We start from the raw sequence: 20,345 nt of genomic DNA on the forward strand, positions 1-20,345 counted from the left end.
CTTTGACACACACTTATACAAGGTAGAGTAAAAACAAAAACTGGTCCGTGCGTCTATACCGGTATATAGTAAAATACGGTATACCGCCTGAAGTGAGAGTGTGGTTATGATGATTTAAAAGTCATGGATTTCTCTATATAACAGCTTGAGAGGAGAGGATTACCGTAAGCGTTGAGGAAACTGGGAGGTGGACATGACGCTAGGGTTGAGGCTTGGGTTTTGATTGAACACTAACCCTAGCATTTGAAGCTCATTACAACACCCAACACTGCCACTCAGAGGAAAAAACATTTCTTATACTCTTCACTCTGCATTGTTGGAGAATCTTCCAACCACAACTTCAGCATTTCACCTGTAAGTAAACACAGGACCATTTTACTCCAATAGAAAAAGATTAGAGTAAATTCAGAGAGTTAAAGCTAACAGCTCTACTGGTAGGTAGTACAAAACGTAGACCCCATTGCTAACCACCCCGTACAGACAGTGATATCTCCCTGTGTGAGTGATGTGGTCAGCTAAAATGGTGTCAGCCATTTTAGCTGCCATCTTTCTCTATGCATTTATGCTGCGCTTGGGAGATTCCCTGGCTCCGGCATCTGCTGATTACCCCTACACACTAATCTATTCTCATAGCTTATTTATACTCGGTTCACTCTACCCCCACGGGTAAAAGCTTTTTAAATCACTTATCTTCATCAAGGGAAGAGAGAAGGAGAGAGTGAGACAAGGAGGAGGGGAGGGAAAAAAAGACTTCTGGTGTCTCCTTTTCTTCCAGTTTTTTTATGCCTGTATTTTGCAGCTCATTCTTGCTAGTGGCTAAATGGCTGGAGGCCAGAGATACTGAGGCGAGGGTGTACGGGGTGGGTGTGTGTGTATGGGGGGGGGGGGGGGTAGTGTAGTGCTGACAGTGTGTTTGTGAAGTGTGTGTGTGTTGAACAAGAGGAGTGCTGGGATTGAGCCAAGACAGGCCAGGATAGGACAGGGAATTGGTCAGGATCAAACACAGAGCTGCTTTACCAATCCAAGCCACAAGAGGGCAGAAGAAGACCTCTGCAAAGCCAGGAGCCTATAGAAATGATTCAATGGTTTTACTGTCAAAACAGTCATGACATTTCAAAATTGCTCTTATCTCTGTGTGTGTGTGTGTGTGTGTGTGTGTGTGTGTGTGTGTGTGTGTGTGTGTGTGTGTGTGTGTGTGTGTGTGTGTGTGTGTGTGTGTGTGCATGACTACTGCATGCATATGTGCCTATGTGGGCATAGAGAATGAGAGAGAGGGACAGAGAGAGGAAGTAGTAACTAAGAAAGACAGAGACATAATATTTGCTGTCTACAGGTTGGGTCTGGGTTTGGGTTGGTGTGCTTTGTTCTCCCAAGCACATTCCTCTGTGTCCACCGAGAAAGTTTGGCAGCTACACACCATCAAATAGCCTGGAGAAGTAGAAACACACCCTATATAATACAGGCACACACACACACACACACACACACACACACACACACACAGACACACAGACACACACACACACACACACACACACACACACACACACACACACACACACACACACACACACACACACACACACACACACAACTAAACAAGCATGAAAACCACCATATATGTCATGCACCCTATCACTCAAACAACAGAACATTATTTATTTGTCTTTTTAATGAATATGGTCCATATACATACTCAACTTGATTGTATCAAAACTACTTTTAAACAATGCATAGTGGCTGAACAGCCTTAGTCAAACAGTTTACTATAGAAAACATGTATGTCTGCAGGCACTAAAACATTTTATGGCAATTCTGGTCTCGGCTAAGTATTTCCTGGGATCTAATTCCAGACCAAATTCAATATCTGGCCTTTCTCCCTAGATCATCTTTTCATGTGATGGTTTGGTTTGAAAAGAGGCCCTTCAGAACCATGAGGGATAGTCAACTAAGACCCATGGATCGTTGGTAGAGCATGAAAGCATTGTGGGTTTGACTCCCATGGTGGACCAGTATGAAAATATATGCACTCATTAAGTAGATCTAGATAAGATTGTCTACTAAAATATAAATGTTAAAAATGTGTGAGGGTTTGGTTTGCACAAGGACCTAACTAGGACCCATTGATTGGGTATAAGGGTTTGGTTTGGAACGGGGCCCAACTAGGACATAGGTTGTGAGGGTTTGTTTTGGTTTGGAACATGGACCATCTAGGGCACAGGGATAGGGTGTGGGGGTTTGGTTTTGAACAGGGCCCAACTAAGATGCAGGGATAGGGTGTGGGGGTTTGGTTTGGAATGGGGCCTTGGCAGTTAACAGTGAGCTCTAGGGACGTCAACTCGTATACAAATATAATATTTCTGAAACCACCCTGGACATTTTCAATGACTCAAGGTTTCATGGAAAGTGAATACTGGCTTGTGGAAAAATATTTTGTTTAAGTATTTCATATTTTGGTAGATATTTTCTACACCACTGAGGTCTAACACGTTTTTATTGACAATACATTATATAAAAAAACTAAAAACATAGTATATATCAAATACTTTGCATAACTCAATAATATATATATATTGATTGTTGCTCAAATCTAAACAGCACCATTGAACAGTTAAAGCACCATGTAGTATTATTATTGTATATGTAACTGATTTTGCCCTATGCGATTATCATTTCCATTTTTGCTAAACTGATATTGTATCTTCAGTAAATCTGAGTCTATTGTTGTATTATGGAGACTGGGTTACATCCACACTGGACCAATGTTGTCAATATTGGCGCTGGGTTTTTTATTCAAATAATCAAAGGGCAACCCCACCCTAGTACAATAACTCCACAGACAGGGCTGACTACAGTCTACAAATGTCAGACAGACAACACTGCAGAAATGGAGTGACCTTTTCTATCTGAATGGAAAGAGGTTTGTTTCAGGTTTTGAATGTCCACAGTCACTGAACAACCAGAATGCAGCTATGTGAATGAATGTACAGCTATGCCATGCTTTGTCTCATTCACTTCTAGCACCTGTTGCTTTATCTAGTCCAGGTTGTATGAAATGTTTTATGATATATGAAGTATACCTGTGTAGTTCATCCAGTCAGGGAATAAAGCCTGAATAACAAGATATAAAGTGCTCCATCTCCTGTTCACTGTGAACTGGTCCTTTATGGAAGTTTTTCCTGGGTAAGCCCTATCAATACTTGTTTTAGGATATGTTTACAGTGTAATTTAATAGCCTTTTTGTGTAACTCAAAAATATGTTCTATCGCTACCTCTGCATTTGAACGCTATGATGGGTGCTCTTAACCTAACATATGGTTTATCTGAGTGCAAACTTGGTAAGAATTATAATACTTTCCATCACACAAAATACATAATTCATAAAATGGTCTCCATCCCAAATGGCACCCATTCCCTATTTATTGCACTAATTTTCATCAGGCTCCATAGGGTTCTGGTCAAAAGTAGTGCAAAATATATGGAGTAGAGTGCCATTTGGGATGTACACTTAGTGCTGCCAGGGGACATGGAGTACTTTTTAAGGTTTACTGGCCAAAGGGTACAGCTATGTGATGGCTGCAGATGCAGGACACTTCTTCACACCCTCAAGGCACTTTAAACTCAACAACACAACAGTGACGATCTTGAATTCATTTTGTTTGGTTCCTGACAAAACATCCAAAAGATCCTCAATCTTTATTGGACTGTGTGTGCAACATGTTTTTGCTAGATTAAGACTTGGCTTGGTTTACTTCTCAAAATATATATTTTGCTATCTGGATTATGTTATATAAAATACATGTATTAAAAGACACAATAAGAAAATTAAGGAGATATTCTACTATGAACTGTGAACCAATCACTCTTCTGATTGTGTCTCCATCTCGTTTCACACATGTCCATAATATCACACAAGCCCACAACCCTGTCTACATCTCAAATAGCACCCTATTCTCCCCTATATAGTACACTACTTTTGACCAGGGCCCATATGGCTCTGCTCAAAAGTAGTGCACTATATATGGAAAAGGGTGCCACCTGGGACATAGATGCAACTGTCCCCCTCCTCCTATCCCTCGCTCTTTGGCTTGATGAGGTGTCCATTGAAAGTGACATAGGTATCAAAGTCATCACTGAAGATGGCGTTCTCTCTCTCCCCTTTGAACAGCCTGACCCACACCTGGTCCTCTCTCTCCAGCTCTAGCATCAGGCTCTGGCTCTGCATGATACTCCGGTCACTGGGCTGAGCGTACAGGATCACCACCTCCCTCTCATTATGCATCACGTGCACATACGTCTCCTTCTGGTTCCACGTGTGCACGTTCAGGCTGAAGTAGTAGACCCCTGGCACGTAGCAGTAGAACTTGCCGGTGAACATGTTGAAGTGGCCGTAGAGGTTGACGAGCTCGGTGTCGAACACTAAGGTCTGGTAGTAGTCGTTGGAGTGGATGGCTTTCTTGCGGCCCACGGAGAAAGCAGCGTACTGGGCCTTGCAGGGTTCACCCGGGGTCCCTATGCTCCCTTTGGTGCCCCTGATGCCGTTGGGCCCTCGGGGACCGGATTGGCCAGACTTACCGGATTTACCGTACGGTCCTCGCTGGCCGCTGTCCCCCTTCTCACCTGGAGGAGGAAGAAGTAGAAATGTTAGTAAAACTCCAGTACATGCAGCTTTTCAAGGCAATAAGAAGAGAATACCTCAGGTCAGTGAATGCAGTCAAAGGTCATGGTTTAAGGTAAGACTACAGATCAATTATTGTGTTTGTGTCTGACACAGATTTGCCCACTGCTTTGCATAGCTAGTGGTCATTCACCATAACAGTTACAGTACCACATCTGTTTTCACATTCTCAGCATCCAAGATGTACAACGCGGCAGATACAAATACCCACAGCTGTTGTCCCCTCTCCTAACCCACTGGTTCCCAAACATGTTTTCGCCCAAAGCCTTTAATCGCCTCATCATTATCCCCCAAAACACAACTTGAGTCCCAAATTACACCTTATTCCTTATATAGTGTACTTATTTTGACCAGGACCCATAGGCACTATGTATGCAATAGGGTGCCATTTGGAATGCAGACACAGTCCAGTTTTAAAGCTGAGACCCAGTAAAACGTTTCACAGCCCACCAGTGAGTCCTAACCCACTACTTTTCCTAACCCTGGGGAACAATTAACTTGCCCACAAACCCAAAGCGTTTGTCCCCTCTCATCTTTGTGGAGAGTCACCAAGCTCATCCTGCTTGCCAAAGACCCTGCATGCCTGTGTGGTTTAGCCTGACCCTGAACTGATCTTGGCAGAGACATTATTCTGGTTAGAAAGGTATGAGAGGCTCACTGACTCTCGAAAGCCTTGTGTGTAGTTGCTAGTTGCGAGCTTCAGTTGCTAACTTCAGACCCATTTGCTATTCGGCCCTTTACCTTTAAGGCAAATGAACCAATCTGCTTTCTGCTACACTGGACCACTAATTTGATGTTCTTGCAACCCTTTAAATGAAAAGTGCTGTCCCCCAGTGATTCAGGTTCTCCAAACGGTTGAAGTTAAGTTCAAGTTAATTGCGTCCACCAACCATCTCTCCTCAGAAATTGAGCCTGGGAACAAGGTTAAGTTTAAGTACGTAAGTTCACTTAACTTAATGTGGTAGTCAGTAGTAGTGCAGGTGACCAACCTACCTTTGAGGATGGTGATGTTGATCTGTGGCACCGCTTGGTACTGTTGTGGGTAGTGGGGGTTGGAATAATGATGTGGGGGCTGCTCTCCAGGGTCACAACACCGCCGACAGTCTTTACCCCTCACTTCACTACCAGGGGCAATAGAAAACAATGTCAATGGATACATCCCAAATGGCAACCTATTCCCTATTTTGTGCAATACTTTTGGCCCATATAGGGACCCTGGTCAATAGTAGTGCACTATATAGAGAATGGGGTGCCACTCAGAGGGGTAGTATGTAGGAGTAGTAAGCAGTAGTACCTGACATCTCTGTGGTAGACCCTGGTGTTTGTCCTGGGGTCTGTTCTAGGGTCTGTCCTGAGGTTTGTTGTCTCACTGTCCCTGTCTCTGTTCTGGTCTTGTTCCTGGTCATAGGGGGTCCGGTAGGGTTCACCTGAGACCACCAACAGGAGCAGTACCACCCACGCACACAGGGCAGAGGGCGGCTGCCCACCCCGCACTGTCATCTTCGGGAAACAGGAAGTGACATCAGTCATAATCAGGAAATGATTGAGCTCATATGGTAATTAACTACATATCTTCTCCAATGTACTTTGAGAAGGAGAGGAGGAGAGAGGACACAGGAAATCAAGGAGATACAATTGAGATTCATCCATAAAAAAAAGGTTGTTATGCACTTTCGTTTTGCCATGAATAGACCTCTTTCTTTCTTTCTTTAGGACAGTGATTACTACATAATCGGTGAAGTTGGGGACAGACCTCGTGTCTCTGGAGACAGAGTGGTTGGCCTGCTACATAATGTGTTTGTGGGATAAACCAAACTCATATATTCTTATCTGTTTTCACTTGGATGGCTTTGACACCTCAATATGACAAACAACAACAGTGTGCGTCCCAAATGTCACTATATAGTGCATTATGTTTTACAAGGGCTCTGGTCAAAAGTGGTGCACTATATAGGGAATATGGCATCATTTGAGACGGAGACAGACTGTACTCTCAGAGTAAAAAGTAAATAAATAAAAACACACATTTCCACACATTAGCCTAACTCAAGAGAAATTATGCTGGAGAATATGATTGTCTTTGAACTTCTTTAAAGCTAGAATCCTTAGTTACTACATCCATTTTTGGACTAAGAAATGATATATACCCTATAATTCTTGAAGAATATAACTTATAATGTCAATTCCACAGTAAAGTAAAAGCGCTGAGACTCAAAACCATTGATTTCAAAGTTTAACAAACCATACAACTCTATGCACAATAAATACTTTTAACATTTTGCACTGAACATTTTACAAAAGAACTGTGCAGATGCAAACTTTGGTAACAGAATCTCTGTAAAATCTCACTCAGTTTTTTATGTGTCCATGTTTCCCAAATAAATATTTGCACTGAAATATTATTTAATTATGTCTGCAGAAAGAATGGGGAGTCAGCTATGACATGACACATTGACTTTGAAAAAAACTATTTTGGTTATTAAACTACAGTAAGTGAAGTGGATTTACACCTGGTAAGGGAATTGCGATAACGGAATTTTGTCATGCGTCCCTGATCTGTTTTACACAGAAATGCAGAATTATAGATATCATTTTCTTCATGGTGATGTATCCTAAATAGGTACACAAAGGTATCCAATATCCTCCTTTGCATATGTGGGTATTATTCTACACACTGGCTATTATTTTAATGTCTTTGCACCCAAACAAGACCAAATATGGTTGGTCTGGGCCGGAACAAATCTGAACCAATCATAGACGTCTATGTTTCACAAACTTGGACATCAAAGTACACCACAGTAAAGCTCAATAGAGCACAGTAAAGTACAGTACAGTAGAGTAGAGTAGAATACAGTAAAGTACAGTTGTGGCCAAAATATTTAAGAATGACACAAATATTAATTTTCACAAAGTCTGCTGCCTCATTGTCTTTAGACATTTTTGTCAGATGTTACTATGGAATACTGAAGTATAATTACAAGCATTTCATAAGTGTCGAAGGCTTTTGTTGACAATTACATGAAGTTGATGCAAAGAGTCAATATTTGCAGTGTTGACCCTTCTTTTCCAAGACATCTGCAATCCTGGCATGCTGTCAATTAACTTCTGGGCCACATCCTGACTGATGGCAGCCCATTCTTGCATAATCAATTCTTGGAGTTTGTCAGAATTTGTGGGTTTTTGCTTGTCCACCCGCCTCTTGAGGATTGACCACAAATACTCAATGGGATTCAGGTCTGGGGAGTTTCCTGGCCATGGACCCAAAATATTGATGTTTTGTTCCCCGAGCCACTTAGTTATCACTTTTGCCTTATGGCAAGGTGCTCCATCAGGCTGGAAAAGGCATTGTTCGTCACCAAACTGTTCCTGGATGGTTGGGAGAAGTTGCTCTCGGAGGATGTGTTGATACCATTCTTTATTCATGGCTGTTTTCTTCTGCAAATTTTGAGTGAGCCCACTCCCTTGGCTGAGAAGCAACCCCACACATGAGTGGTCTCAGGATGCTTTACTGTTGGCATGACACAGGACTGATGGTAGCACTCACCTTGTCTTCTCCAGACAAGCTTTTTTTCCGGATGCCCCAAACAATCGGAAAAGGCATTCATCAGAGAAAATGACTTTACCCCAGTCCTCAGCAGTCCAATCCTTGTACCTTTTGCAGAATATCAGTCTGTCCCTGATGTTTTTCCTGGAGAGAAGTGGCTTCTTCTTCTTTGCTGCCCTTCTTGACAACAGGCCATCTCCAATAGTCTTCTCCTCACTGTGCGTGCAGATGCACTCACACCTGCCTGCTGCCATTCCTGAGCAAGCTCTGTACTGGTGGTGCCCTGATGCCGCAGCTGAATCAACTTTAGGAGATGCTCCTGGCGCTTGCTGGACTTTCTTGGGCGCCCTGAAGCCTTCTTCACAACAGTTGTACCGCTCTCCTTGAAGTTCTTGATGATCCGATAAATGGTTGATTTATGTGCAATTTTCCTGCCAGCAATATCCTTGCCCGTGAAGCCCTTTTTGTGCAAAGCAATGATGACGGCACATGTTTCCTTGCAGGCAACCATGTTTGACAGAGGAAGAACAATGATTCCAAGCACAACCCTCCTTTTGAAGCTTCTAGTCTGTTATTCGAACTCAATCAGCATGACAGAGTGATCTCCAGCCTTGTCATCGTTAACACTCACACCTGTGTTAACGAGAAAATCACTGACATGATGTCAGCTGGTCCTTTTGTGGCAGGGCAGAAATGCAGGGGAAATGGTTTTGGGGATTCAGTTCATTTTCATGGCAAAGAGGGACTTTTTCCACCCTATAGAAAATTTGTGGGCAGAACTGAAAAAGTGTGTGCGAGCAAGGGGGCCTATAAACCTTATTCAGTTACACCAGCTCTGTCAGGAGGACTATGCCAAAATTCACCCAACTTATTGTGGGAAGCTTGTGGAAGGCTACCCGAAACATTTGACCCAAGTTAAACAATTTAAAAGCAATGTTACCAAAGACTAATTGAGTGTATGTAAACTTCTGACCCACTGGGAATGTGATGAAAGATGAAATAAATCATTCTCTCTACTATTATTCTGACATTTCACATTCTTAAAATAAATTGGTGATCCTAACTGGCCTAAGACAGGGAATTTTTACAAGGATTAAATGTCAGGAATTGTGAAAAAGTTAGTTTAAATGTATTTGACTAAGGTATATGTAAACCTCCGACTTCAACTGTATACACTACCGGTCAAAAGTTTTAGAACACCTTCTCATTCAAGGGTTTTTCTTTAATTTTAATATTTTTACATTGTAGAATAATAGTGAAGACCTCAAAACTATGAAATAACACATATGGAATAATGTAGTAACCAAAAAAGTGTTAAACAAATCAAAATAGATTTTATATTTGAGATTCTTCAAATAGCCACCCTTTGCCTTGATGACAGCTTTGCACAACATTTGCAATTTACAAATTAGGAAGTGTAAATGTGTGTGTGTGTGTGTGTGTGTGTGTGTGTGTGTGTGTGTGTGTGTGTGTGTGTGTGTGTGTGTGTGTGTGTGTGTGTGTGTGTGTGTGTGTGTGTGTGTGTGTGTGTGTGTGTGTGTGTGTGTGCGTGTTTGTGTGTGTGTTGCCTCGGTATGCGTGTGTGTGCTATGTGTAAGGGTTTTGTGTCAGTGTAGTGTGTGTGAGTGAGTATGTATATAGTGGACTGTATGTAAAGTCTAGTGAGTGTGTGATAGTTTGGGTACCATTCATTTCCTTTTTAGCAGACTGGTTATTTAGCAGTCTTATGGGTTAGGGGTAGAAGCTGTCTCTGAGCCTTTTGGTCCAAGAGCCGATGCTCCGGTATCGTTTTGCAAAGGGCAGCAGATTGAGCAGTCTATGGTTTCGGTGGCTGGAGTCTTTGGCAGTTTTTTGGGCCTTCCTCTGACACTGCCTGGTGTAAAGGTCCTGGATGGCAGGGAGCTTGGCGCCAGTGATGTACTGGGCTGTCTGCACCACCGTTTGTAGCGCTTTGCAGTCAAGGGCGGTGCAATTGCGGAGATGCATCACGTTAAAATGCTCTTGATGGTGAAGTTGTATAACTTTTTGAGGATCTGAGGGCCCATGCCAAATCTTTTCAGCCTCCTGAGGGGGAAGAGGCCCTACCATGTCCTATTCACAACTGTGTGGGTGTGGGTGGACCATGTTAAATCCGCAGTACCTCCAGGCTCTGATCAGGCCCTACACCCAAACAAGGGCACTGCGTTCATCCACCTCTGGCCTGCTCGCCTCCCTACCACTGAGGAAGTACAGTTCCCGCTCAGCCCAGTCAAAACTGTTCGCTGCTCTGGCCCCCCAATGGTGGAACAAACTCCCTCACGACGCCAGGACAGCGGAGTCAATCACCACCTTCCGGAGACACCTGAAACCCCACCTCTTCAAGGAATACCTAGGATAGGATAAGTAATCCTTCTCATCCCCCCCCCCCTTAAATGATTTAGATGCACTATTGTAAAGTGGCTGTTCCACTGGATGTCACCAATTTGTAAGTCGCTCTGGATAAGAGCGTCTGCTAAATGACTTAAATGTAAATGTTAGTGATATAGACGCCAAGGAACTTGAAGCTCTCGACCATCTCCACAAAAGCCCCGTCGATGTGGATGGGGTGTTCGCTCCCCTCTTTCTCCAATAGTCCACAATCAGCTCCTTGGTCTTACTGATGTTGAGAGGGAGGTTGTTGTCCTGGTACCACAGGGCTAAGTCTCTGACCTTCTCCCTGTAGGCTGACTCATCATAGTTGGTGATCAGGCATACCAATGTCGTATCGTCAGAACACTTGATGGTGTTGGAGTCATGCACAGCCACACAGTCATGGGTGAACAGGGAGTACAGAAGGGGACTAAGTACACACCCCTGAGGGGCCCCTGTGCTGAGGGCCAGTGTGGGGGAGGTGTTGTTGCCTACCCTTACCACCTGTGTCTGGCCCGTCAGGAAGTCCAGGATCCAGATGCAGAGGGAGGGGTTCAGTCCCAGGGGCCCTAGCTTGGTGATGAGCTTGGAGGGGACTATGGTGTTGAACGCTGAGCTGTAGTCTATGAACAGCATTCTCACACAGTTATTTCCCGTCTTGTCCAGGAAGGAGAGGACAGTGTGAAGTGCAATTGAAATGGCGTATTCTGTGGATCTGTTGGAGCGGTATGTGAATTGGAGTGAGTCTAGGGTGTCTGGGATGATGTTGTAGATGTGTGCCATGATCAGCTTTTCAAAGCACTTCATAATTACAGAAGTGAGTGCTCCAGGGCGATAGTCATTTAGGCAAGTTACCTTGGAGCTCTTGGGAACAGGGACAATAGTGGTTAGCTTGAAACATGTTGGAATTACAGACTGGGACAAGGAGAGATTGAAAATGTTTGGGAAGACATCTGCCAGCTGGCCTGTGCATGCTTTGAGAACGTGTCCTGGGATTCCATCTGTGATTCTTAACCTGTTTAAATTATTGTTATCATGCCAGAATTGGGAAGACTAAATAACACTGGAGAATTTGATATATATAATCAGAAGGATAGAATTGTGGTCAGATTTGCCAAACAGGGGGCGGAGGAGAGCTTTGTATGCATCTCTTTGTGTGGAGTAAAGGTGGTCTAGGATTTATTTTTTCTCTGGTAAAACTGAATTAAGTTTGCCTGCATTAAAGTCCCCGGCCACTAGGAGGGCTGCTTCTGGGTGAGCATTTTCTTCTTTGCTTATGGCCTTACAGAGTTGGTTGAGAGGGGTTTTAGTGCCAGCTTCATTCTGTGGTGTTAAATAGATGGCTACAAATAATTTGGATGAGAACTCTCTTGGTAGATAGTGTGGTCTACAGCTTGTCATAAGCTACTCTACCTTAGGCGAAAAATACATTGAGACTTCTTTAATATTAGACATCGCACACCAGCTGTTATTGACAAATAGACACACACCCCCACCCCTCGTCTTACCAGAGGTAGCGTCTCTGTTCTGCCGGTACATGGAAAATCCCGCTACCTCTATATTGTCCGTGTCGTTGTTCAGCCATGTCTCAGTGAAACATAAGATGTTACAGTTTATGATGTCCCATTGGTAGGATAATCTTAATCGTAGGTCATACATTTTATTTTCCAATGATTGCACATTAGCAAGGAGAATGGATGGCAGTGGGAGTTTACCTGCTCGCCTACGGATTCTCAGAAGGCTGCCCGATCAGCGGCCCCTTTTCCTGCGTCTTTTCTTCACGCAAAAGGCGGGGATCTGGGCCTGTTCCAGTGAAAGCAGGATATCCTTCTCGTCGGACTCGTTAAAGGAAAAAGTTTTTTCCAGTCCGTGGTGAGTAATCGCTGTTCTCATGTCCAGATGTTATTTTTGGTCATAAAAGACGGTAGCGGCAACATTATGTACACAATAAGTTAAAAAATAAGTTACACAAAATGCAAAAAACTAACAAAATATCACAATTGGTTGGGAGTAAAAATTCCGCCATGTTCTTCGGCGTCATCTTGACATACATACATACATACATACATACATACATACATACATACATACATACAATGCCTTGCGAAAGTATTCGGCCCCCTTAAACTTTGCGACCTTTTGCCACATTTCAGGCTTCAAACATAAAGATATAAAACTGTATTTTTTTGTGAAGAATCAACAACAAGTGGGGCACAATCATGAAGTGGAACGACATTTATTGGATATTTCAAACTTTTTTAACAAATCAAAAAATGAAAAATTGGGCGTGCAAAATTATTCAGCCCCCTTAAGTTAATACTTTGTAGCGCCACCTTTTGATGCGATTACAGCTGTAAGTCGCTTGGGGTATGTCTCTATCAGTTTTGCACATCGAGAGACTGAAATTTTTTCACATTCCTCCTTGCAAAACAGCTCGAGCTCAGTGAGGTTGGATGGAGAGCATTTGTGAACAGCAGTTTTCAGTTCTTTCCACAGATTCTCGATTGGATTCAGGTCTGGACTTTGACTTGGCCATTCTAACACCTGGATATGTTTATTTTTGAACCATTCCATTGTAGATTTTGATTTTTGTTTTGGATCATTGTCTTGTTGGAAGACAAATCTCCGTCCCAGTCTCAGGTCTTTTGCAGACTCCATCAGGTTTTCTTCCAGAATGGTCCTGTATTTGGCTCCATCCATCTTCCCATCAATTTTAACCATCTTCCCTGTCCCTGCTGAAGAAAAACAGGCCCAAACCATGATGCTGCCACCACCATGTTTGACAGTGGGGATGGTGTGGTCAGGGTGATGAGCTGTGTTGCTTTTACGCCAAACATAATGTTTTGCATTGTTGCCAAAAAGTTCAATTTTGGTTTCATCTGACCAGAGCACCTTCTTCCACATGTTTGGTGTGTCTCCCAGGTGGCTTGTGGCAAACTTTAAACAACACTTTTTATGTATATCTTTAAGAAATGGCTTTCTTCTTGCCACTCTTCCATAAAGGCCAGATTTGTGCAATATACGACTGATTGTTGGACAGAGTCTCCCACCTCAGCTGTAGATCTCTGCAGTTCATCCAGAGTGATCATGGGCCTCTTGGCTGCATTTCTGATCAGTCCTCCTTGTATGAGCTGAAAGTTTAGAGGGACGGCCAGGTCTTGGTAGATTTGCAGTGGTCTGATACTCCTTCCATTTCAATATTATCACTTGCACAGTGCTCCTTGGGATGTTTAAAGCTTGGGAAATCTTTTTGTATCCAAATCCGGCTTTAAACTTCTTCACAACAGTATCTCGGACCTGCCTGGTGTGTTCCTTGTTCTTCATGATGCTCTCTGCGCCTTTAACGGACCTCTGAGACTATCACAGTGCAGGTGCATTTATACGGAGACTTGATTACACACAGGTGGATTGTATTTATCATCATTAGTCATTTCGGTCAACATTGGATCATTCAGAGATCCTCACTGAACTTCTGGAGAGAGTTTGCTGCACTGAAGGTAAAGGAGCTGAATAATTTTGCACACCCAATTTTTCAGTTTTTGATTTGTTAAAAAAGTTTGAAATATCCAATAAATGTCGTTCCACTTCATGAATGTGTCCCACTTGTTGTTGATTCTTCACAAAAAAATACAGTTTTATATCTTTATGTTTGAAGCCTGAAATGTGGCAAAAGGTCGCAAAGTTCAAGGGGGCCGAATACTTTCGCAAGGCACTGTATGTATGGGATGTTGTTTTTCCATACATATCAAGGGATGTGTGTGTGTACAGGCAGCACATATATTTGGCAACTATTTAAGGCTATTCTGGTGGTCTAAAAGTATATGGCATATTTTTTATGGCTCCTGGCATTGTATTATGGCTCCTGGCATTGTTTTATGGCTCCTGGCATTGTATTTGTTTCTCACAGTATGTGTATTTTTGTCTGCTGCTGTTTTGACATTGAATATAGACATACACTGAGTGTACAAAACATTAAGAATGCCTGCTCTTTCCATGAAATAGACTGACCTGGTGAATCCAGGTGAAAGCTATGATCCCTTATTGATGTCACTTAAATCTACTTCAATCAATGTAGATGAAGGGGAGGAAACAGGTTAAAGAAGCCTTGAGTCAGGGATTGTGTATGTGTGCCATTCAGGGGGTGCCAGGCGCACCGGTTTGTGTCAAGAACCGGAACCGGCACCACCCAAATGACATCCAGCCAACTTGACAACTGTGGGAAACATTGGAGTCAACAAGGGCCAGCATCCCTGTGTAACGCTTCGGCACCTTGTAGAGTCCACGCCCCAACGAATTGAGGCTGTTCCCGAGGGCAAGGTGGATACAACTCAATATTAGGAAGGTGTTCTTAATGTTTTGTACATTCAGTGTATATTTGATATAGACATAACAAGAAATATTGCAGCGTCATACAATAAGTTGTAATACAATACAATATGATATTTAGACTGTGTGCATCTACAAATATAATGACGAGAGGACATAACCCTAACCTTAAAAATCCACTTTAAAACAGCCACTCACTTAAATGGCCACTGATCTTTTTTATCCTCAATCAAATAATGACTTCCTCTGCAATTTGACAGAAAGTTTCACTTCGTTTTACCAGAGTGTGAGTACCAAATGGCACCCTATTCCCTATGTACAGTAGTGGCCCCTGGTCAAAAGTAGGGCTCTATAAATGCAATAGAGTGCCATTTGGGACTGAAAGACTGCCGTCCATTATCAAAGGAAGTGGTCAATTGCCTGTGATCCATTCAGTGAAATACAGGGTAGAGCATTACCTTTCAGTGTAATGGTAGGGCTTGATTGTTTTTCTTATCCAATTAGGAGATCGTATCCCTCTAAAGTCTGGATTTACAACACACACACATATGCACGCACACACAAACACACTCTCCTTTCTCCGTAACAAGGTAATTGCTAGCATCACAGCCGCTTTTAACCTGGGGGTCACTGTTTCAGGGTTTGATTTTGTTTCCTGTGATGCGATGTGGTTGAAATGGTTTTCCAAAACGAAGCCATGCGGTCAGCTTTTAAAGCAACCACTTTAGAAAACATAGCATCACACACAACCACATCAACACACACAAATATGTGGCACAGACACATGCACACACGCACACATGCACCCACCCACCCACACACACACACACACACACACACACACACACACACACACACACACACACACACACACACACACACACACACACACACACACACACACACACACACACACACACACGACACACACACACACACACACACACACACACACACACACACACACACACACACACACACGCACACACGCACACACACACACACACACACACATACACGTACAGTAAGTAGAGCCGTGCTTTTGAAGTCAACAGGCCAGACAGAACACTACTACCAATTAACCATTGAACAAAATATCTGTGAACCACTGTGGTAGTAAATCAGACAGAGGTTGCGTCCCAAATGGTGCTCTATTCCCTATATGGTGAACTACTTTGAACCCCTATGGGCCCTGGTTAAAATAAGTGTACTAAAAAGGGAATAGGGTGCCATTTGGGATGCAACCAGCGAACAGACAATCAACACAAATAGAAGGGTCTGTTTGTACTGGCCGAGAAGGTTTATACACGGTCTGATAAGGTACAGGTCTTAGAATGGAGACAAAGAATGGATAAACAGTAGCTACATTGTTAACAAAGGATGGAAGAAGAAAGAAAAGACACCAGCGAATGAAACAAAATAGAAGATATAAAAAGTATAATCAGTTTGTGTGTGTGTGTGTTCATGCATGGGTGTGAGACTGGATCTCCTCAAGAGCACAATAATCTTGCTGGTGCATCTGGAGAAGTTCAAAGCAGCGGCATCATGCACCTATGATTTTAGAGGGGGCACGAGGTATGTGAGGATGGAGGGGGGATGGTCCGGAAGCATTTTTCAAACCCCTTTTTCCTGCAATCTAAAGCCATATTCATTATGCCTAATTCTATGTAAAAATATGTATAATTTTCTACATAGGTTATCTAAGCATATCTCTTTACCTGTTCAATTGTCATTTGAATGAATTATGTACATTGATTCTGTAAGAACTTTTACGCCTTAGAAGAGTTTATTACAACTGCCACACTGGTATATAGCAACATAACCCCATAATTAAAGACATTTTGGTATTTTCTAAAGTCTAGCAACCTTGCAAGCATGCATGCCAGCGAAGATAGTTAAACAGGATACTCTAACTGGTAGCACAGTAGCCTTTAGGCAGCACAGAAGCCAGTAAATTACTGTAGATTTACAGGACCTTTAATGTAACACAAATTTACAACATATTACTGGAACACCTGACTGCTGTCTTTCTAGAATTAGTGTAGTGGAATGCCATTGAGCCCGCATAATGCATTGCACTTTACAGTACTGTACTGTAATATATAATTACAGTAGCTATCTGTAAGATAAAATGCTGTAAATCTATACAACAATTTGTTACAGTGTGAGGTTGGGAGTTTGGGAACCTCTTTAGCTAGCTAAAGTCAACTTCATAAAATTGCTATGTGGCTAGTATTACAGTGAAACAACAAAACGTTTTGGTTTTATTTATTCATCAAGAAGGAATCAATAGAGATAAATAGTAATGGCGTCTTTTTGTAGGAACTATCTCCACCATGGTTTGTTGGATAAAGGCTATGGGAAAATGTATTGAGTTTTTGTAGGGTTTTTGGATAAACGCTGAAAATTAGGTCTGTGGTAAACACAGGCTTAGGAGATCTTATACATTTTGTGAGATAATCTTCACCAGCTAATGTAACCTTTTGTGAATTTTGAAGCATTTCTGTAATACAAAAAAATCACAAAGCACATAAAATGATTCGTATTTCATAAATGTCATGTTAACTGACTGATATTATCTCATAGAGCAAAACGTATAAGATATCCTAAGCCTGTGTTAACCTCAGACCTTATTTTCGGCATTTATCACAAAACCCTATTCTTTCCCCATTGTTTTTCCTGAACAAACCAGAGGTAACTCATTTCTGGGGTTTTTAGGACAACAAGCTGGCGAGCTCTGTATGCTACAAATTAATTTACAAACACACCTCCTGAGAGTCCTGCCCATTACTGGCAGCTAAAATCAAGTCAAATAATGTGTGTGTCACTTGACACTCTCCCCTCCCCTGAAGACACTGTCTGCAGGCATTAGATTATCTAGCTCCCTGCCTAGCATATCTTTGCTCCATGGTGTACCTTAGAAGGAACCACTTACTGGGAGAATAGGGAGGGGGTACACTCCCTATTCTGGTCCAGTCAGTGTGCCCCCTTCAATCAATCAATCAATCAATCAAACTTCGCAAAATACAGATGACAAATCTTTATAAATTATAAAAATAATAATTTAGTTTAGTAATTCATTTAACATCTGACTTTTTTTTTAAACAGGACAGATCTAAGGGGGCATGTGCCCTCGTGCGCCTATGGACATGATGCCTATGGTTCAAAGGCATTGTGACCACAGCTGAAACTCTAATCGCCTAGCTAATCTGATTTGTTCAGTCTATGACCCCTGACCTCTAACACTATAACATCTGTTTGTTCAGAGCAGTGGATCTGTCTCAAATGGCACCCTATTCCCTCTGGCTAAAAGTAGTACACTATATAGGGAATAGGGTGCCATTTGGGATGTAGACCAGGTCTACCCTCTGTTCTCTGATTAGTTCTCCCCTCTCTCTAATCCGGAAGGAGTTGGACGGGGCAATCAATAGAGACAGAGTTTACATCCCAAATGGCATCCTATTCCCTTCACAGTGCACTACTTTTGACCAGAGCCCTATGGGCCCTGGACAAAAGTAATGCACTATATAGGGAAGCGGGTGCAATTTGGGACGCAGAGGTTGACTTTGAAGAAAAAGAGGGATGGAATTGCCCAATGCTCAAACAACAAAGACTCACATTTCATTCAGCTCACAGGAATATCTGTTCATTTTTGGAATGGTTGTCTTGTTTTGTCATCTATGACCAAACATTCTGGAGCTAAGTGTGTGTTGTGTTGTCTTGATGATTATGTAAAGAGTGGTTATTGGGGATTTATGTGTGTTTACACAACAGTAAGATGGGCTAAAATAGTCCAAAACTATTTTATCCCATCTTACTGTTGTGTAAACATACATGAATCACCACTCTTTACATTGTCATCAAGACAACACACACTTGGCTCCAGAATTGACCCTGTATATTTTACTTGACCATGTAACTCATTGTTGTTTATTGGAAACAGTGGTTGTGAGTGACTATTTACAGCAAACCAGATATCACTTTATGCCTCTCCTAAATCATGTTAGCAATATAAATATGTAATATTCAAAGCTGATATCTAACAAAACCAGTGTTCAAATACTAAAGTATGCAGTTTACGAGTTTTCTCATAAGACAGACATGATTTTGAACAAAGGACAATTCCTCATTTTGTGTTTGAGTTGGTGTTCCTCTTCAAGCCCCTATCATGGTTACAATCCCACTTCCGATATCTTCCTAACCATCCCCCCTCTTTCCTCCGGATCCCCTCCAGAGATGTTTACACTACAGTGGCAGACACACACACATGCTGTATATATTCACAAACACTGTATGTATGCACACACGCACGCACGCACACACACACACACACACTGTACATACATACACACACATGCATACACACACACAGACATACGCTTCGGACCAGCAAGTTTAGGGAACATGAGAAAAATGGTAAATCTCCAACCACAGTCCTGACCTTACTGTAAACTGTGTTGCATAACCCATAGTGTTATTGCTTCCCATATCTCCAGGGAACTCTTGCACCGGCTGTGTGTGTGTGTGTGTGTGTGTGTGTGTGTGTGTGTGTGTGTGTGTGTGTGTGTGTGTGTGTGTGTGTGTGTGTGTGTGTGTGTGTGTGTGTGTGTGTGTGTGTGTGTGTAAAGATGGACTACAGATACATAAACATTTATCTTGTTACTTATATAAGATATTCTAATGATAAATGTATCAAACTAAAATATAACTTACTTTTATACAGTTTAGGAAATACATATAGATACAGGTATTGGTAGCACTTTATAATAGCTCAATGTAATGAACCATTTATAAAGGATTAGTAAATAGTTTGTTTATTTCTTGTTAATCCAGTCATAAGATGTTTGATATAGGTCATTATAAACCATTTATTAAACAGAGGTTAATTATTTTTTGGGGGCCTCATCTAAAGTTTGGGATACTTATACTTTACAAATATTTTGAGTGACCAATGTAATTTCTAACAAAAATATGGAAAGATTAAATCGTCTGTGACAGTAGAAGAGTCACGTTGTCGTTTTGAGATAGGTTCCCCTGTTTTACTCTCCGTCATGTTTGGGTGTTGCTTGTTGTCATTACTTCATGTCTTAAAGTAATGATGGACTGTCGTTTCTTTGCTTATTTGAGCTGTTCTTGCCATAATATGGACTTGTTCTTTAACTTCTTGGTGACAGGGGGCAGTATTTTCACGTCCGTATGAAATGCATGCCCAAATTCAACTGCCAGCTACTCATCCCCAGAAGATAAGATATGCATATGATTAGATTTGGATAGAAAACACTCTGAAGTTTCTAAAACTGTTTGAATCATGTCTGTGAGTATAACAGAACTTATTTAGCAGGCAAACTCCGAGGACAAACCATTCAGATTTTTTTTTGTTTTTGAGATCACTCTCTTTTCAATAAATTT

The 20,345-nt window shown here is 42.0% G+C and overlaps 1 protein-coding gene across 3 annotated transcripts in view; it reads right to left on the reverse strand.

The window, feature by feature from the left end:
• Positions 1-1,639: 1,639 nt before the first annotated feature.
• The window catches only part of c1qtnf1 (C1q and TNF related 1), a 28,738-nt gene continuing 10,032 nt past the window's right edge, over positions 1,640-20,345 (reverse strand). For all 3 annotated transcript variants that reach the window (XM_064933729.1, XM_064933730.1, XM_064933731.1), the window contains 3 exons: positions 5,973-6,178; positions 5,672-5,799; positions 1,640-4,620 (listed from right to left, as the gene is read on the reverse strand). In XM_064933729.1, coding sequence (XP_064789801.1) covers positions 4,070-4,620; positions 5,672-5,799; positions 5,973-6,178 — 885 coding nt within the window. In that variant the 3' untranslated portion in view covers positions 1,640-4,069. The remainder of the gene's footprint in view (positions 4,621-5,671; positions 5,800-5,972; positions 6,179-20,345) is intronic.

This window comes from Oncorhynchus masou, chromosome 24 (genome assembly GCF_036934945.1).
Source record: "Oncorhynchus masou masou isolate Uvic2021 chromosome 24, UVic_Omas_1.1, whole genome shotgun sequence".
Taxonomy (NCBI): domain Eukaryota; kingdom Metazoa; phylum Chordata; class Actinopteri; order Salmoniformes; family Salmonidae; genus Oncorhynchus; species Oncorhynchus masou.